General features: G+C 31.7%; 1 protein-coding gene across 14 annotated transcripts in view; it reads right to left on the minus strand.

Moving 5' to 3' along the window:
• Window positions 1-17,398, minus strand: part of LOC145240046 (TBC1 domain family member 22B-like) — a 128,306-nt gene that overhangs the window by 78,832 nt on the left and 32,076 nt on the right. For 7 of the 14 annotated variants that reach the window (XM_080103653.1, XM_080103649.1, XM_080103650.1 and 4 more), the window contains exon 2: window positions 267-368. The exons of the other annotated variants lie outside the window; for them this stretch is intronic. In XM_080103653.1, the coding sequence (XP_079959779.1) occupies window positions 267-286 (20 nt within the window). In that variant the 5' untranslated portion in view covers window positions 287-368. The remainder of the gene's footprint in view (window positions 1-266; window positions 369-17,398) is intronic. 14 annotated transcript variants of the gene reach the window in all.

The following is a 17,398-nucleotide window of genomic DNA, read 5'->3' on the forward strand; positions in this document are numbered from 1 at the left end:
GGCGTGCCAACACATGATGCCTTTTCAAAAAAAAAAAAAAAAAAAAAAAAAAAAAAGGAAAGACATTGCAGAGGAAAAGCTTTTTTTTTTTTTCTAAAGTACATCAAACAAAATCTAAAGCAAAAGAAAGGGGAAAAAAAACAGCTTGGAATTAGTACGGCTACTAAGCACCAAAGAAAATTGAAAAGAAAAAAAAAAAGGAAAACAAAATTTAAATAGGAAAATGTGAGGGAATGCGCACGCGTGTGTGTAGAAAGAGAGCTTACCGTGCACGTGTGGTCTCCATTGGTTACAGGCAGCGAGCAATGCTACTAGAGTCATTCATTTGACACAGCCAAGGTAAGGGTTGTGATGGAAGACGGCTTAATCTGAGGAGAAGGCAGTAGACTCTTATCAAAACAGTGCAGCCTTATGAGCACACACACACACACACAGGTAACAAGTATTTAACACACTGCAGTCATGTTTGATTGTAGAAGACCCACAAGGAATTCTTCACCTTTTTCTTTCTTTGGATTTTTTGGTAAAATTATAGTATAGTTAACGGTCAAGAAAGCAAGAAAAAAAAATAAATAATTTGACGAAGGGATATTTCCCTGAAATATAACAATACAGATCCTCCACTTAACCACACTAACGCAAGTAAGAACACAATACATGTAACATATATATATATTATACGAGGGTCATTCAAAAAATAAGCCTCTTTTTATTTTATTTTTTTAACTCAAAAAATTGTTGAAGAGCTATGAAGATGTGAGTGATACCATTAAAACAAGTGACCTTTTGAGCTCCCAAATTTATTTTTCTACACAGCCACCACTAGTCTCAATGCACTTTTGCCAGGAACTTAAGAACACATCTTTGCTTCTGATGCACATCCATGACAGGAATTGCTTTCTTAGAGTCTCACACCATCAATATCTGCAATAGAGAGATGAAACTTTCAGGTCATGAATGCATAAAGTTCAGCCACAATAACAATGCAATTTGCAATCCCTGTGATCCATTCGGGTGGAATATTAATAGGAGGCATTACTTTTGGAACGTCCCTCGTACATACACATTATATTAAGATGAATCAGCATAGTTTATATATTCGTTATGTCTTAATTTGCTTCACTTTATGTCAATTCATTACACCTCCGCATTGTAAATTTAAATTTCCTTTATATACACACTAAACAATGCTTCAATCAAACTACATTAACCTCCTTATTTACAGAAAGTAAAGTTACCACTATCAATTAAGGGAAGATTATTAAGTATGTGCATGGAGTATAATGACGAATGGAAATAAAACCTGGACAGTCACAGGTGAAAACAGGTGTTACAGGGAGAAAAATGGGTTGAGTAATTCAATAATAGAAGTTAAGATGACGGAAGTGGACTCCATTTACCTAAATATGGAACGGAAGACACTAAGCGTGAAACGAAATACAAATCATATGAAACCACTTGTCTATCATGGAAAAAAAAAAAAAACTTTTACATTTGTATAAATATTTTTTTTTAATATTTAAAATATATTCATAAGTGTTCATAAAAAACTTTCATACATTATTTATGACAAAATTCTGTGATAAAAATTGAATATATTATTTCAAAAAGACACCATTTATAGAAATGTAAATAATAAAAATTCTCATTAGTTTTTTTCTTCGATATAACAAGTGTTAAAAAAAAACTTTATAGAAATGTAAAATATGAAAGTTAAGTGTTTTTTTTTTGTTTCATAATATCACACGAAACATTAAAACTAAAATAATTTCTTTAAATAAATTATTTCCTCATGTTTTTGTATTTCGTTTCATGTTCAGTGACTTCCGTTTCATTCCATATTTTGGTAAACCAAGTCCACTTCCGGCGTCTAAACTTTAAGTACTGAACTTTTGGACTTAACCAAAAAAATGATATGAGAATGATATGGTGTATGCATAATGGGAATCTTAAAAAGAGGTTTAGATCTGATGACTTGAGAGGAAAATTAAATATACACAGTATAGAAATATAAAGAGATGTGAACAGAATAGAAAGCTTTGATAATACGTCCATGTTTAAAGAATGGATAAACGTTCTTGGGTTAATAAATGTAGAACAATTGTGATAGAATAGTCAGTTCACCGAGGTAAGTCAAGAATAAAACGAGTGGAAGTAAGCAGAAGGATAGACTGTGAGAATGAGGGATAAATAAAGACCTGGCCAGAGAGATCAGTTTGGAAGTTAATTTATAAAAGCTACCAGACACATGCCAGCAACATGTAAAAATGGACACCACACCGAATATGATGATTTTAAAGCAGAATTAAATTCTTAATCAACCCGAACATTTTCAACATATGGGAATTATTTATTTGCTTCAAAATTTAATTTCTATTATCATAAGTTGAAACAACATGGCAACCAAATTCTAAAATAAAACTTAAGTTTCAACATGTTAAAACTATACAGGTTAGTCGATAATTAAATTGTACTGCATTTGGTATAAGTTATTCATTCTTGTTTTTGTTTACGATTTCGACTGTTAACTATACTGCAATTTTAACCATAGCTTCTCATGCGTTTTATGAATATATATATATATATATATATATATATATATATATATATATATATATATATATTAGTGATGAGACGATTCCAATATAATTACAGATTCCGATACAATTGTTATTTTCTTTCAATTGCCGTTAAAACATGTTAATTTGCAAATATTTTTTCAAAAATAAAAACCTTTGTGGGGGTTGATCTATAGATTTTAGCTTTACTTGTAGTTTAAAATCAATAAATATTTATTAACATCAGGGGTGTGAGTTCCGTTATAGAAATGTTGATTTAATTTGAATAAAATATGTATCAGGTGCGCTTGAAAGACAAATCATAACGCAATATTTACAAAAATAAGCAAATATTTTACTCGTTTGAAATTTATAATTTAAATATTTTTCGGAGTCAAACTCCATCCTCAGTATCTTGTTTCTTTCTTTTTTGCCATGTTGTAACATGGCAAGAAAGAAGAAAACAAAAGAGAAAAAAAATACTGAGGATGGAGTTTGACACCAAAATACATTTAAATGATAAATTTCAAACGAGTAAAATATTTGTTTATTTTCATAATATTGCACTGTAATTTGGCTTTCAAGTGCACCTGATGTGTATATCATTTTATTATTACTAGCAGCGGAAGATTTTGTTATCGTTTTCGGCATTAGATAATAGACAAATTTTTCCAATTCCGATACTCCAAAAAGTTCTGATTTTTCCAATTCTTGATTCAACACTAATATATGTTTTACTGATTGAATGAATAAACTTTTCAATGATTATCTCTTCCCTATATATAATCAAAGAGGCAGTTTTTTGCCCTCTGGACCAAATTACTGTAGCTTTGCAAGAACAGATACCACATACTAATTTATTATGTCCATACTATTATCAGCGATCTTATCTAACTTTTAACCGCCGTCATGGACACATTTATTCGTTATATTAAAACCCTATATTACATCCTAGGAGAGGCATCATGACGATTGCCATCATCTACAGAGGAAGTAGTTCTAATTTTCCCCTCTCTTTCTACAGTCCTCTTCCTACCACCAGTGTACACCCCGAAAATATATACATTCTTACAATGTCCTCTAGTTATTAATAATACCTGAACATATAAAAGGTATATTTCATGTTTTAAAGGCTAAATCTAAATAGCATTTAAGCTGACAAATCTTTGATTCTGACTAACCAATTTTCATTGAAAATATAACTTCAAAATAATCTGGTTTGTTGGTTTATTAACATGAAGACATTCTTAAATTAGCAAGGAAGGAATGACTCAATTTTAATTGAAGAATATAAGTGTTGTTTGAGGATTTTTTTTAGATGAGGACTAATAATTTGTATTCGGACTATTGTTCTTATCTTGAATACTATGTGAGAATAACTTCCAATATGAGAAGAGTAATCCAAATAACATAATAGAAGTTGTCTAGTTCACAACTAAAATTTTATTTCGTTTTCTGTATAAGTTTTAAACTGTGCAAGCAAATAAAAATTAAAAACTAAAATGAGTAAATTTCTTGAAAATTACCGATGTTGCCAAAAGCATCATGACAAATGGAAATTAAAAAAATAATCAACCGAAAATTTGTATTATTCTGTCGAAAAGTAAGAAAAGAAAACAGAGAATTCCTTGGCCGTTCTTATAGAATAAAACATGTCCAAAGAAAATTTTCCAGTCTAAATAAACATATATATTAGAATGGGTTGATTTTTGAAACACACACTTGGAAAAATTTTAAATGAGTCAGTAAAAGCTGCAAAATTTTACCATCGTTTGAGGAAGTTTGATAGAAATCATGGACTTTGGATTATTAGTGCAACACTGTAATGAGAGACAGATTATAAATCCAGAAAAAAAAAAAAAAAAAAAAAAAAAAAACTTTCTTTTAAATTAGTTTTATTAGCAAAATTTTCTGTAATTCCTTTGAAAAATTAATTTTAAAAAATAAATATTATTGAATATAATTTTTTGGTCAACCTGCACAATGCAAACTCATCTTATATTTTTTTCTTCACACAGTTTTTCAATTTTTTTTTTTATTATCAATTAGATACTAATCTACCAGATGAACAAAAACAAAATGGAAAATATTCAATATTTAAAGATTTGTAGGAGTGCTCAGTTTCTAATACAATGTTCTAATAAATCGATCACTCATTTTAAAACCACTCAATAAGAAGACAAAACCGAATCATTGCCCATAGATTAATGAAAGGTTTAATGCCTGTAGGTTTGGGAAAGGTAGAGATTTGGTGTAGTTTAATTTTTCAAAAGTTGTTGGAAGTTAATGCAAAAAAAAAAAAAACTTTTATAACATGTTCATGAAAAATTTAAAAATTAATTTAAAAAAAAAATAATAATTCTCAACAAGTTTGGAGAAAAACATGTTTTGAACAATTGAAAAAATACTTTTTCTTAATTTTCAACAAGTTTTGAGGAAAAAATATTTTTTTAAGAAAGTGTTTTTAGATAAAATATTATTTAAAAAAAATAAAATAGAATAAAAAAAAAAGTACTTTTCATTTATCAATTGATAATATCATCGATATGCCATAAAACCATACAACCGTGAATAAGTATTTGGATACATGTTTGGATGGGGCAACAAGCTACTTGTTCTCCTGGGAATTGATTTTCTGATCTTGGCAGGAGTTTTTCCTGGTACTTATGTAAATTTCAGAATTTTCCATGCAGTTTACGTAAAACGTTGGAAGTTGCTGAATGAAAGTTTTGGTTTTTTTTTTTTTTTTCAACGCAAACGCTAGCCAATTTTTTCAATGTTATACAAAGATAATTCAATAAAAAATTAGTTGAAAAATGAAAATATTTTTTTTTGCTGTTAAGAAAATACAATGAATAATTATTGGACAATTTTATGAAATTAAGATATTTAAAAATTCAAATTCAGAAAAAAAAAAAAAAACTCATTGTAAAGTAAGTTTCATGAATAAATATTATTTTAATAATAAACCAATGATAGTAAATAATTGTGTTTTTATATGATTTTAGCAGCTGCGATTTCATCGACTAAGGGTTTCAGAACTTTACAGCATTTTACATAAACTGCGCAGAGAATTCTAATGATATAGTTCATAAGAACCGCTTTTCTCGTCCGAAAAGAACCACGGCATGTCTGCCTCCACTGGGTATTTCAATTTGTTGATCATACTTCAATCGGTGCAAGTTAATTAAAAAAATCTGATTTACATCACAAAATGAAAATATCAGAATTGTAATGGCTACAATTAATAGTAAATCACAAAAAAAAAAATCATAAAAAAATTATTTTCTATTTATAAAAAAAAAAATACTCAATCAGTTTACGTGATTTTGGGAATATGACATCTTGTTCTGTGACAGGTACATACATCATAAAAATTTTCCTGTATTGTTTTTTTTTTTTAATTAGGTTGAATTCTGGACTTGTACCCTTTAATTGTTTATTGTATTGCCTCTGAATTTTTTTTTTTATTAGGAGAGGAGGAGTCCCTGATTATAAAAGCCTAAAGACTACTCGAGGGTAAGGGCTAATGAGCGTCAGTTAGACGGTAATACAACACCATGATGGTTGGTAATGGTAGAAATTGGACAGAATTTGATTTAAAAGGACGATTCAATAAGAATTTATTTACATTGGACTTGGAAGAAGTCGCATGGTATTATTCCACAGATAGGAGAAACTTTTCTTGTAGAGTTTTCATTTAGTTTTAGTCACAGATAAAGAATGAGAGAAATTGTTGACATGGGGCCTGGTTATCAAATAGTAAAATATCTGTATAGAATGTGAAGGGTGATAAGATAAAAAGGAGTAATTACGCATGAAAAAAGAATTTTGCAAAACCACGCTTTCCACTACATAAATCAAAAGAAAATATTTACGTCCCCCTATCAAAAATGTCATAAGTTTTGAATTTCTATAAGAAATTCACATCATGTGACACAGTAAAATCAATATGTCAAACAAATAACCTTTATTCAAAACTGTTATTCATGAATAATTGTTTTTCTCCCTTATTGTTTTTCATAGTTTTGGGATATGTTACTATTTGTGACATGACAATTACACAGGTGCTATTTGTTTTGCTTGAGGTTCAGTGTTTTTTTTTTCATCTTTATACTGTAGAAGCACCGTTATTTTGCCTTAAAACTCTTGTCACTTATTTTATTTTTTTTATTTCTACCCTTTTTCTTCCTACATTCTTACTTCAGGTATTTCTTAATTAATGAAATTATTTTTTTCAAAGAATTTAATTAAATCGCTGCAGCAAAAAAAAAAATGTCGGGGAAACAATTCAAACATTTTTACACAAGCAACTACACTTTTTTTCTTCTTTTACCAAAAAAAAATTAAAAAAAAAAAAAACTATATCAAAACAAACAAAATAAAATATTTACATTGATCTGAACTAAATATCCGACAAACTTGGTTCAGATTTCTGGATATTTCGAATTTCTAAATATGGCCTAATATATATATGTAAAATATTATCTTAAAAAATTGCAAACATAACAAACTAAATTGCATCTAAGAAATGTGATTTTATATGCTTTTAAAGAAGGACCTGTTTACTATTTATTTATTTATATCTCCGTCCAACACATGTCAACATGTAAAATGGACGTTGAACCAATGATAATGACTTATAATTGCTAAAATCTATATTGTACCAAGATACTATATCATGTGTATGGTATTGCTGTATATAGGATTAAAACAAAAGTACACAGGATTGTTTTATTTAACAATTTATGTAGAACAGTTGGAGTAGAAGAATCTGTTCACGGGGGAAGCAGGCCAAGGAAAACATGGAAGGAAATGATAAAGATGGATTTGAGAGGAGGGATGAACAAATACCTGGCCAGAGATAGGTTAGTCTGGGAGTCAATTTATAAAAGCTGTGCAATGCATGTAAAGCGGACGTTAAACGCAATAACCCTTATCCCTGAGTGGCCTTCGGGCCTTGATAAGTGGTGACCCCCCATGTTAAAAAAAAAAAAAAAAAAGTTGCTGTAGATGGACAAGTATTTGTTGAGAATGTTTTACGGGGTGAGGGTGGGCATAGATTGAAGCTCAGTCGAGCACCCGCCATGAAAATAATGATAAACCAAAGACAAATTTACAACATCTTTTCTGTGAGAAAGAGGAAGAAGAGAGGCTAAAAGGGTATCATCCACTAGATTTCAAAGTTGGTTTTGTATTTTGTCAAGGCAGGAAAACGTGCTCGGAACTGCTCTTCCCCAGATGTGGCAACAGTGCTTCATTTTAGAATGTATTTGTCTCTTACACATGTAGAGAATTGTTTTGGAAGCGAAATACCTTCTGGAGCGGTAAAATGATCCAACCATTTTTTCCAGCGACCTTTACAATGGATTTGATGCGAGTCTTCAATTTCAGGTCAAGAAATAAAAGTTAGTCTCAGAAGCTTTTCAAAGGAGAATACTTCCTTAAAATGAGAGCGATGCATTTGAATTGGAGCGAAGTGACGATCAGAGCATTGGTGGAGAAAAGATAGCTTTTTCTAAAAATAGAAATCAAAATCAGAATTGTAATGGCTACGATTAATAGTGAATCGTTAAAAGCTTGATTTGGGATGCATTACAATTAACCAGCCACCTTTTACCTCATTGCACAACATGCTCAATCTCGGACGAGAGAGAATCAGAAAGATCTTGGAAGTGGTGCCATAGATCAGGGTTACACACACTTTTTCAGCATGAGAACTACTGATGACACGACTAAGTCTAAAAAATCTACCCGCTACTAAAAAATGCAAAGAACATAAATTTATTGCAAATTACTTTTATATATGTGCAGTATATCTATATGCAGGTGTACATTGCATTATTGCATCAACCCATATTGCACAGTGCAACGCTGTACATTTCTTTTGTCATTGCCTTACTCTGATGACTTGCATGAGATGGAATTAAAGATGCGGGTTTGTATTACTGTACACATAGATTCGAAAAAGTTGTCAAAAAACAAATATATAACAAATAAATGTTATCAAAGGCAAGATAAGTTACTTTTCTACTAAACTGGATATATTTTTCGTGTTTTTATTCAATGTAACATGTTTATTCAGCTCGAAAACCATACAGTGTTTACCGATGTATTGGAAAATTCAAGATGGCGTCTGATTCTCTCTTTAACACGGTAAGTGTGGGAAAAGATGTTATAAATAAAAAAACGGATAAAATACGGTTAAAAACTCGCTCAATATATGTTACCGTGACATAGGTTGACATATATTCGGCGGGTTTTTAATAGTATTTTGTATAGTTTTTTATTTATAACACCTTTTTCCAAACTTACGGTGTTAAAGAGGGTGTGAGACGCCATCTTGAATTTTCCAATACATCGGTAAACACTGTATGTTTTTCGAGCTGAATAAATATGTTACATTGAATAAAAACACAAAAAATATATCCAGTTTGGCAGAAAAGTAACTTATCTTGCCTTTGATCACATTTATTTGTTATATATTTGTTTTTTGACAACTTTTTCGAATCTATGTGTACAGTAATACAAACCCAAAGAAACATAGTCCGGACAGTAACTGCTAATAGCCAGCCTTAAGCAGACTTCTCGATGCTCATCACCCTTTAATTGCCATTGCTACCAAGTCCACTCTGACCTGGAGTAGTAGTACCTGTTAGGGTCCCAACTATGGGTTAACTGGATTTGGCATTAAATAACCTGAAAAGGGTTGATATGCCGTAAAACAAAAACAACCAACCAAACAGACTTAAAGATGATAATTGGTCATGATAGAGCCATATTTAATGATCTTCATGTGGGAAAAGGCTGACTCGAATAAGTGAAGCTAAATATTGCAGTCAAGAAGATAGCACATTTACAGACGTTGGGGTCTTCTGTGAGAAAGTTCCAGAATCGTCCATGAGCTCTGCACCAGCTGAATGTTGGCTTATTGTGTCAGAATCTCATCTCTCACTCCAGAAGAGTTCAGGTTGCAGTTTTCGATGCGAGTGAAACAACCTCAGCATCTTTTTAGAAAGGGCAGCACATGAATGTAGCGATTAGCTCAAGTAAATCAAAGTCTTTAAAATGTTTGTCGAACTCCGACGGACAATTGCCAATTTGTTTTATCAAGTATGCACTCTCAAGATGAGCACATGACTGCTCTTGTGTATCCCGCTCTGCCGCTTGATTTTGAATGTTTGTCAGCATCAACGTTTTTTTTTTTTTTTATTACCATATAATCTACCTGTCGATCATGATTGATGTAATGGGCACCCCTGCCATAGATAATAGTGTTGCCTGCATAAATGTCAACAAATGATCTCGCAATGTCTCTTCTATGAGAAAAAGAAAGAAGGGAGGAGTAAAAGACATCACCCACTAGATTTCAAAGTTGGTTTTACATCTTATCAACGCAGAAAAGAGTGTTCCGAGCAGCTCCTCCCCAGATGTGGTAACAGTATCCTTAAGCTCTTATTCAGGTAGAAGAGGGTGTCGGGGAGTGCTATACTTTCTGGAGCAGTAGAATGATGCAATAATTATGATAAGTAAAGTTCATTGCTGCACCCATGTATTATTCCATCACTGCTTAAATGTGTGCCAAAGATAACAATAGCAGAGGTATGGAGATGGGGTTGTTGAATTAATTAGGAAAAAGAGAAAGTGGGAGAGAAAACGAGTGAGGAGGAGGAGGGGGAGAGGATACAATATGGCTGAAAGAGATCTCCATTAAAGTCTGATAAGCAAAAGATAAAAACAGTTTACAGGTCAAAAGTTAAAATCATAAAAACATGCGGGTGGGGGAAATCTCAGTTAAATTAAAGACAACAAATATTTTTGGTTAGAAAAAGCGCCGAGATGTTTGTTCACATTACATTTAAACTTCTGCATATCAGTACAATTAGGGAAGCAGAAAACAAAGCAGGAATTCCAAAGTCTAGCAGTCTGAAGGAAGAAACTATTAGAATAGAAGGCTTTCCGGTATTTAAAGAACTCCACAGTGAAGAGGTGGGATTTTGCTACCTGTCTGATTATTCTGGAGTATGTATATTGAGGAAGCACAAGTACTATGATTGTGCCTGAGCACATTCCATTAAAGTACTTGCAAAACAGGCATTGCAGCGATAGGACACACCCAAGTTAAGCAACATCTAGTACGTAGTAAAATGAGTGACCAAGTGCTGCCGGAGTCAAACAGATTTGCAAGCCAAACACCAGCAATTGTATGGCGTATTGCTGCCACATCTGGTCTGGTGCATCTATCACTAGTTTCTCGCTCTTAGACAGGGTTCAAAAAAGAGTCACCAACCTAATAGATCCCACATTAACAAAAAAAACTCCAATCCTTGTCCAATCACCGAACATGTGACTGGATAATAATCAGGATCAGGTCTGTAATATGCAAAAGACATTGCCAAGGCTGCTGCAAAAAATGGTGGATTATCTCTGCAATGTTAAAAAATTACTCACACCTGAGAATATCCTGTATCTCTCCAAAGCCAACATTCACCCATGCATGGAGTATTGTTGCCACATCTGGACTAGTGCACCAATCACTTGTCTCTCCCTCTTAAACATGGTCCAAAAGTCTCAAATTTAAAAAGTCATAGAATATTGGCTAAACTCCAACCCTTGTTTCATCATCACAATGTCGTGTCTCTGTATCCGTTTTACAAATACTTTAATGAAATGTGGTCCATTGTACTTTCCATTATTGCGTGTTATGAAAAAGATTTCCTTGCAGAGAAGAATAGGATAAAAGGCACGTCAATGCAGTCGCGGGTCAGCATGAGGGACACAAAACCACAAGGGGATATGGAGAGAGACAGCAAACTACGGTACATCACATACACGCATGTACATAATGAACATTTGAGGTCCATAAAAACAGGGTCAAAAAGCAGAGTATAAATAACCTTGTTATAAACTTTTGCTAATGTGAAAACGCAACAAAATATTTAAACAAATAAGACAAATAGATCTCCATATTTATTTTAAACTAGCGGCGCTGCCCGGGTGTTTGGAGGTGTTAAGAAAAAAAAAAAGTTTTGGTAAGTAGGTAAGCTCGAACATGGAGCCTTTAGGCAAAGGTGAAAAAAAAAAAAAAAAGCCTGACATCTTACCACAACGTTAAGAGGGCAAAGATGTGAGAATAGTTAAAAGTAAACGCTTTAAAAAGTTAAGTAAATGAGCTCACACAGGTGCGTAAATTTAACGAGATCAAACATCACGCCATAGGGGAATGAAATCCTGCACCTAACTTTGGCTGCGAGGCAGTTTTTTGGTTTTGTTTTTTTGTTTCCCCAAGATATTGGGGAAAACCAGATCCCCATAAAAAGGTGAGTGTCCAAATGAATAGCAAATGTCTGATATGACGGTTTTCACCGCATTGATCAAAGCTGATTGCTTTCTGGACGTCCCCAGCAGGAAAGCTGAGGAATTGCCTTAGCTCCATTAGTTTCACTTTATTTATGCTAAAAAGCCAAACAAACATGCGACAGAACGGAATAGCATGAATTTTATAAAAGTCGATCAAAATAAATCTAGACACGACATCCCTTCGCAAATCGTAGATATTATGATCTAGGGGGCATATAAACAGTTCTAAGACACAGTAAACCCCCCCCCCCCCCCCGTCCCCGGAGAACCCTGGCGAAAAAGCTTTTGCTGGACATACAAAACCGTGAACATATCGGTGTGTGTGTGTTCATTTTCCTACGCAATAACCGTCAATTTTCAGTCTACAGACTTGAAATTTGATATACAGGGTATTGAGATTTGGGAAAATCTTTGTAATCCATTTTCGGCCAGAAATTTGGCTTTTAAGGAGTCAAAGTTCAATGATTTGACCTTTGAGAACTCTACCAAACTCCAACAATTTTGGGTCTAAACACTTGAAATTTTAGATATAGGTTCCTTGGACATGGATCTAATTTAACTTGATTTGAGCCCAAAACAATGAACCTTAACGGGTCATAATAGGGGGTCAAAGTTAAAAAATTTGACAGTTTTCTTCTTTTTTTTTTTTGCTCAACATACACCTCCAAACACCCGGGCAACGCCGGGCTGAAATGCTAGTATTATATAATTTTGCTGGTACTTTTGGTGGCATTCACCTTAATTATAGAAGACTATAATTTTTGTTGATGTTGCGAAGTCCGGGAGGAGGAGGAGGAGGAGGGGGGGTGCTGGCTGACAGAAGAGAAAATTTGTACGCTTGGTATTGTTGACGCTTGTATCAAAGTAAGATCTAACGTATGTGCTGTGCGTGGTTGTCGCAAATATTGAATACGAGTTTGAAAGCATTTTTCTATTATTTATTTACAAAGTTTTTGTCTTTTCACTTTTTTTTTTTTGAAACAATAAGATTATTTCATCAAAACTCGATGTTAAACATGGTAAACAATTCTTTTATGGAAATCACTCTAGATAAGGTGTGAAGCCACTTGACATAAGGAGCTGACAAGAGTTAAAAATGATTATCGCTAAGACAGGAGATGCCTATTGACCTCAGTTTTGAAAAGAGCAGAGCAATATATAGGAGGAAAACGGTCAGCAAGAAGATTGTTCCACAGCTTGCAGTTCTTGGAAAAAAATCTACTGAAATAGGAAGCTGTATTTCAATGAGGTATCAAAAAAGTGAATTGACGGAGACCACTAGATCAACAAGTCAAACGAGCTGGAACAAAGGAAGCAGAGTAGATATCAGACAATTCTGAAGAACACATGTCATAATAATATTTGGTCAATGCCAAGTTTCTTTCCAACTCCTCAAAAAAACATTTTAAATTACGACTTTTAGAGGTTTTCGGTGGTGCTAAAAACGAATATCACATTCAAATTTGGGGCAGATAAGTAGTTTTCAGAATATGAAGAAATTACTTTTTCAAAAAGTAGGGGATCACTTTCCTATATAAATTTAACGTAAAATGAGCACCCACTTTCTGGTCACTTAGTAATTCTTCATATTGTAAAACAAATTTAACTGATATTCGTTTTCAGCACCCCCGAAAACCGGGACTGTTTTTTTACTAAGAGATTCGTTTACATTTAATTTGTTTACTTTTTCTTCTTTCCTTCCTAACCAGTTCGACTTTTTTTTTTTTTTTTTTAAATCGAGACATTCAACAATTTCTTCTTTTTTTTTTTCTTTAATTTTGTTTTTACAGCATATAGTCTATTTTTTTTTTTTTAATTTGTACTTTTTCCCCCTGTGTGGGTGTATGTTTTCGTTTACATTTAAGAGATTTTGTTTTGTGAAATATTAAACTGCAGAAGCACCTGTTAAAACTATACATTTTCTATAAGGAAAAAACAACGAAAAATAAAAGTATATTTTTTGTAAACCGCTCGTGTAAGCTTACTGACAGCATTATTACCGTCCTAAATTATGAAATGAAAAAAAATGAATGAATGAATCTCTTAGTAAAAAACAGCGCCCGTTTTCGGGGTTGCTGGAAACGAATATCAGTTAAATTTGCTTTATATGAAGAAATTACTAGGTGACCAGAAAGTGGGTGCTCATTTTGCATTAAATTTATACAGGAAAGCGATCCTCCACTTTTTGAAAAAGTAATTTCTTCATATCATAAAAACTACCCCAAATTTAAATGTGATATTCGTTTTCAGCACCACCGAAAACCTATAAAAATCGTCATTTTAAAGTTTTTTGAGGAGTTGGAAAGAAACTTGGGGTTTGTATTACTGTACACACAGATTCGAAAAAGTTGTCAAAAAAACAAATATATAACAAATAAATGTTATCAAAGGTAAGATAACTTACTTTTCTACCAAACTGGATATATTTTTCGTGTTTTTATTTAATGTAACATGTTTATTCAGCTCGAAAACCATACAGTGTTTACCGATGTATTGGAAAATTCAAGATGGCGTCTAACTCCCTCTTTAACACGGTAAGTTTGGGAAAATGTGTTATAAATAAAAAACTGGATAAAATACTGTTAAAAACTCGCTCAATATATGTTACCGTGACATAGGTTGACATATATTCGGCGGGTTTTTAATAGTATTGTCTAGTTTTTTTTATTTATAACACCTTTTCCCAAACTTACCGTGTTAAAGAGGGAGTGAGGCGGAGGCGCCATCTTGAATTTTCCAATACATCGGTAAACACTGTATGTTTTTCGACCTGAATAAACATGTTACATTGAATAAAAACACGAAAAATATATCCAGTTACATAGAAAAGTAACTTATCTTGCCTTTGATAACATTTGTTATATATTTGTTTTTTGACAACTTTTTCGAATCTATGTGTACAGTAATACAAACCCGAAACTTGACATTGACCTAATATTTACAGAAAAGATTGCGACTAGCAATATAGCATCTGTGAGAGAGGTTGCAATAATGAACATTACAGATACATTTCTTTTAAATATATAAATTGACGTTTTTAAGCAAAAGCAGCAATACTTAGTTAAATGTCATATCGAAAATAGTAATATATCCAAAAATTACGAAAATTCATCAAGTAGAACAACTGCTTTTGTGTTAAAAAAAAAAAAAAAAGTCTATCGCTATGGTTTGAAATAGTACGTCAGCCATTAAAGTGGCGAAAAGTAAGAAAAGTCTTCCCCTGTATTCTCAATTTTCAAGATGTTCACATCTAGAGAAAAATGCAATTTCCCCCTATTTCCGTAAAATTACTTTCAACTGTAAATAATTTTCAACTCGAATTTTCATAATTTTTTAATTTATTACTACTTTCGACATCACAAGTAAGTTCTGTCGATCTGTCAATGTGTAACAAGTACCAACATTTGTTAGACGTTAAAATAAAAGATGCTGCAGCTTTCTTTAAAATATTTTCATGTTTGGAATAAAAAGTTTTGTTTAATAAGAATTACAATTTCTCCACAATCATCGTCGCATATTCTATCCTTTTTTTTTTTTTTTCTAATGTTAAAAATTACAATTTTAAAAACCTTAATTTTTAATAAAAAAAAAAAGTCAACTTTTTCTTTTCTAATGAGTCAATGTCCTAAATTATCGTATGGACAAAATGGAATTATCCCCCTTTGATCAATGACGAGTTATGCAAAAGAACCCGCAATAGATGCAATTTTATTTAATACTAAAAAATAAAAATAAAAAAACCCTGAAATTATGGTATAATTTTTAAAAAATAAAAAAATCAGTTATCTCCCTTGTGTTTAAATAGTCACACAAGCGTTATGGCTATTTGTGAACTTTAAAAACACAAAATAAAACAAATGTTTAACCCAGATAAAAACAATGTCAGACGTGGGAGGAAAAAAAAAGATTTAAATTTGGTTCATTGTATTTCCAGAGACCAATAAAATAAAAAAAAAAAACAACATACACACAATTGACTGTGTATACACCTGTTGTATACGCAAGGATAATATTGCATATACAGTTGCTACTATTTTCTATCTATGGTATGTTGTACAAATTTACATAGAAATCGCAACTTTAAGAATAGGCATGGCCAAAATGAAAGGAGAAAGTAAGTATTTTTAACGGAGTCTCTCTAAAAATAAAATCTACCAAAAATCAAGTAATAATCCAATCAATACGAAATTTTCACCCATTATTAAGTGAAGAATGAACTTTGTAATGGTGTACTTTTATTTTTTCATAATCGAGATTATATATATATATATATATATTATATATATATATATATATATTGCCTACAATCCCCCTACTTTACTTGTGGGTACAAATATGCTTAAAATAATCAGCCGAAACTGAGCAAAATATATTGTATAGTGGGGAGGGTGAGGATAGTAGATAAAAACAAACAAAAAAAAAAAAACTGCGCACATATCAGATTTTAAGGTTGAAAATCCGTATTTTAATGTGTTTTATTTTTCATGTTTTGAAGTGAGAAATTCATTGAATATGTTAATAATTATCTTTCAGATTAACAAAATAAAAATAATTTGTCATTATATTTGCGAAAAACACTACTCATTGAAAATTAAATTAATAATTATCTTTTAGTGAGCCCAATATTGCTAATATACAATTAAATAAGGACAGCTTTGAAGAATCGATAAAAAAAAAAAAAAAAAATCGATAAGTAACTGCACATTTTGCTAAAAACACGATAATTTCTTTCAACAATTTCTTGTTTATTCGCCTATGGTGGCCCAACCATGATAGAAGATGCAGGAGTTGTTTTCAACACATACGACACCTAGCATTCCCAAAATGGCCACCCATCTGGTACTGGCCAGCCTCATCGTTGCTTAACTTCAGGGGTTATGTAAGCAACAAATATATATACATACATATATATATATATGTCGCTTATGAAAAAAGAATTAAACACTTAATCGTCAAATCAAACGTTAAAAATACATGGCTAAATATAGTTTCATATATAGGCCTTCATACTTAATTTTAAACTATCATTAAGTTTTTTTATTATTATTATTAATTTCGCTACGCAAATCTATAGAGTGATATAAAAAGTTGAAATCATTTGAAATTCAGGTACTTATATTTTTGCATGTTCTTATAGACAAAAACAAAATATTTGGTTCAAAAACCTTTTAAAAAATATTTTAATGTTTTAGCGATCGAGAAAAAAATGCTGATGAATAGTGTGGTTTTTGAAAATTTTAAATTCTATTAACAATAAATAGTAGATAAAGTTTATATTATTCTACTTTTCATATGATAAAATTCAGGCTTTTATCTTTCTGGAATAAAAAAAGTTAATAGATTCGAATTTGGTTTAAAAAAAAAAAAAACTGGATTTTTCTTTCACTTTTTGGCAATGCCTATTAAGAATATGCAAGTAATTTTTACTGATTAAATTTGAGGTGTTTTTTAAGTATAGGTAGCCAGAAAATTTGTAGGTA

This window comes from Euprymna scolopes, chromosome 19 (genome assembly GCF_053919585.1).
Source record: "Euprymna scolopes isolate OS-2025 chromosome 19, ASM5391958v1, whole genome shotgun sequence".
Taxonomy (NCBI): Eukaryota; Metazoa; Mollusca; class Cephalopoda; order Sepiida; family Sepiolidae; genus Euprymna; species Euprymna scolopes.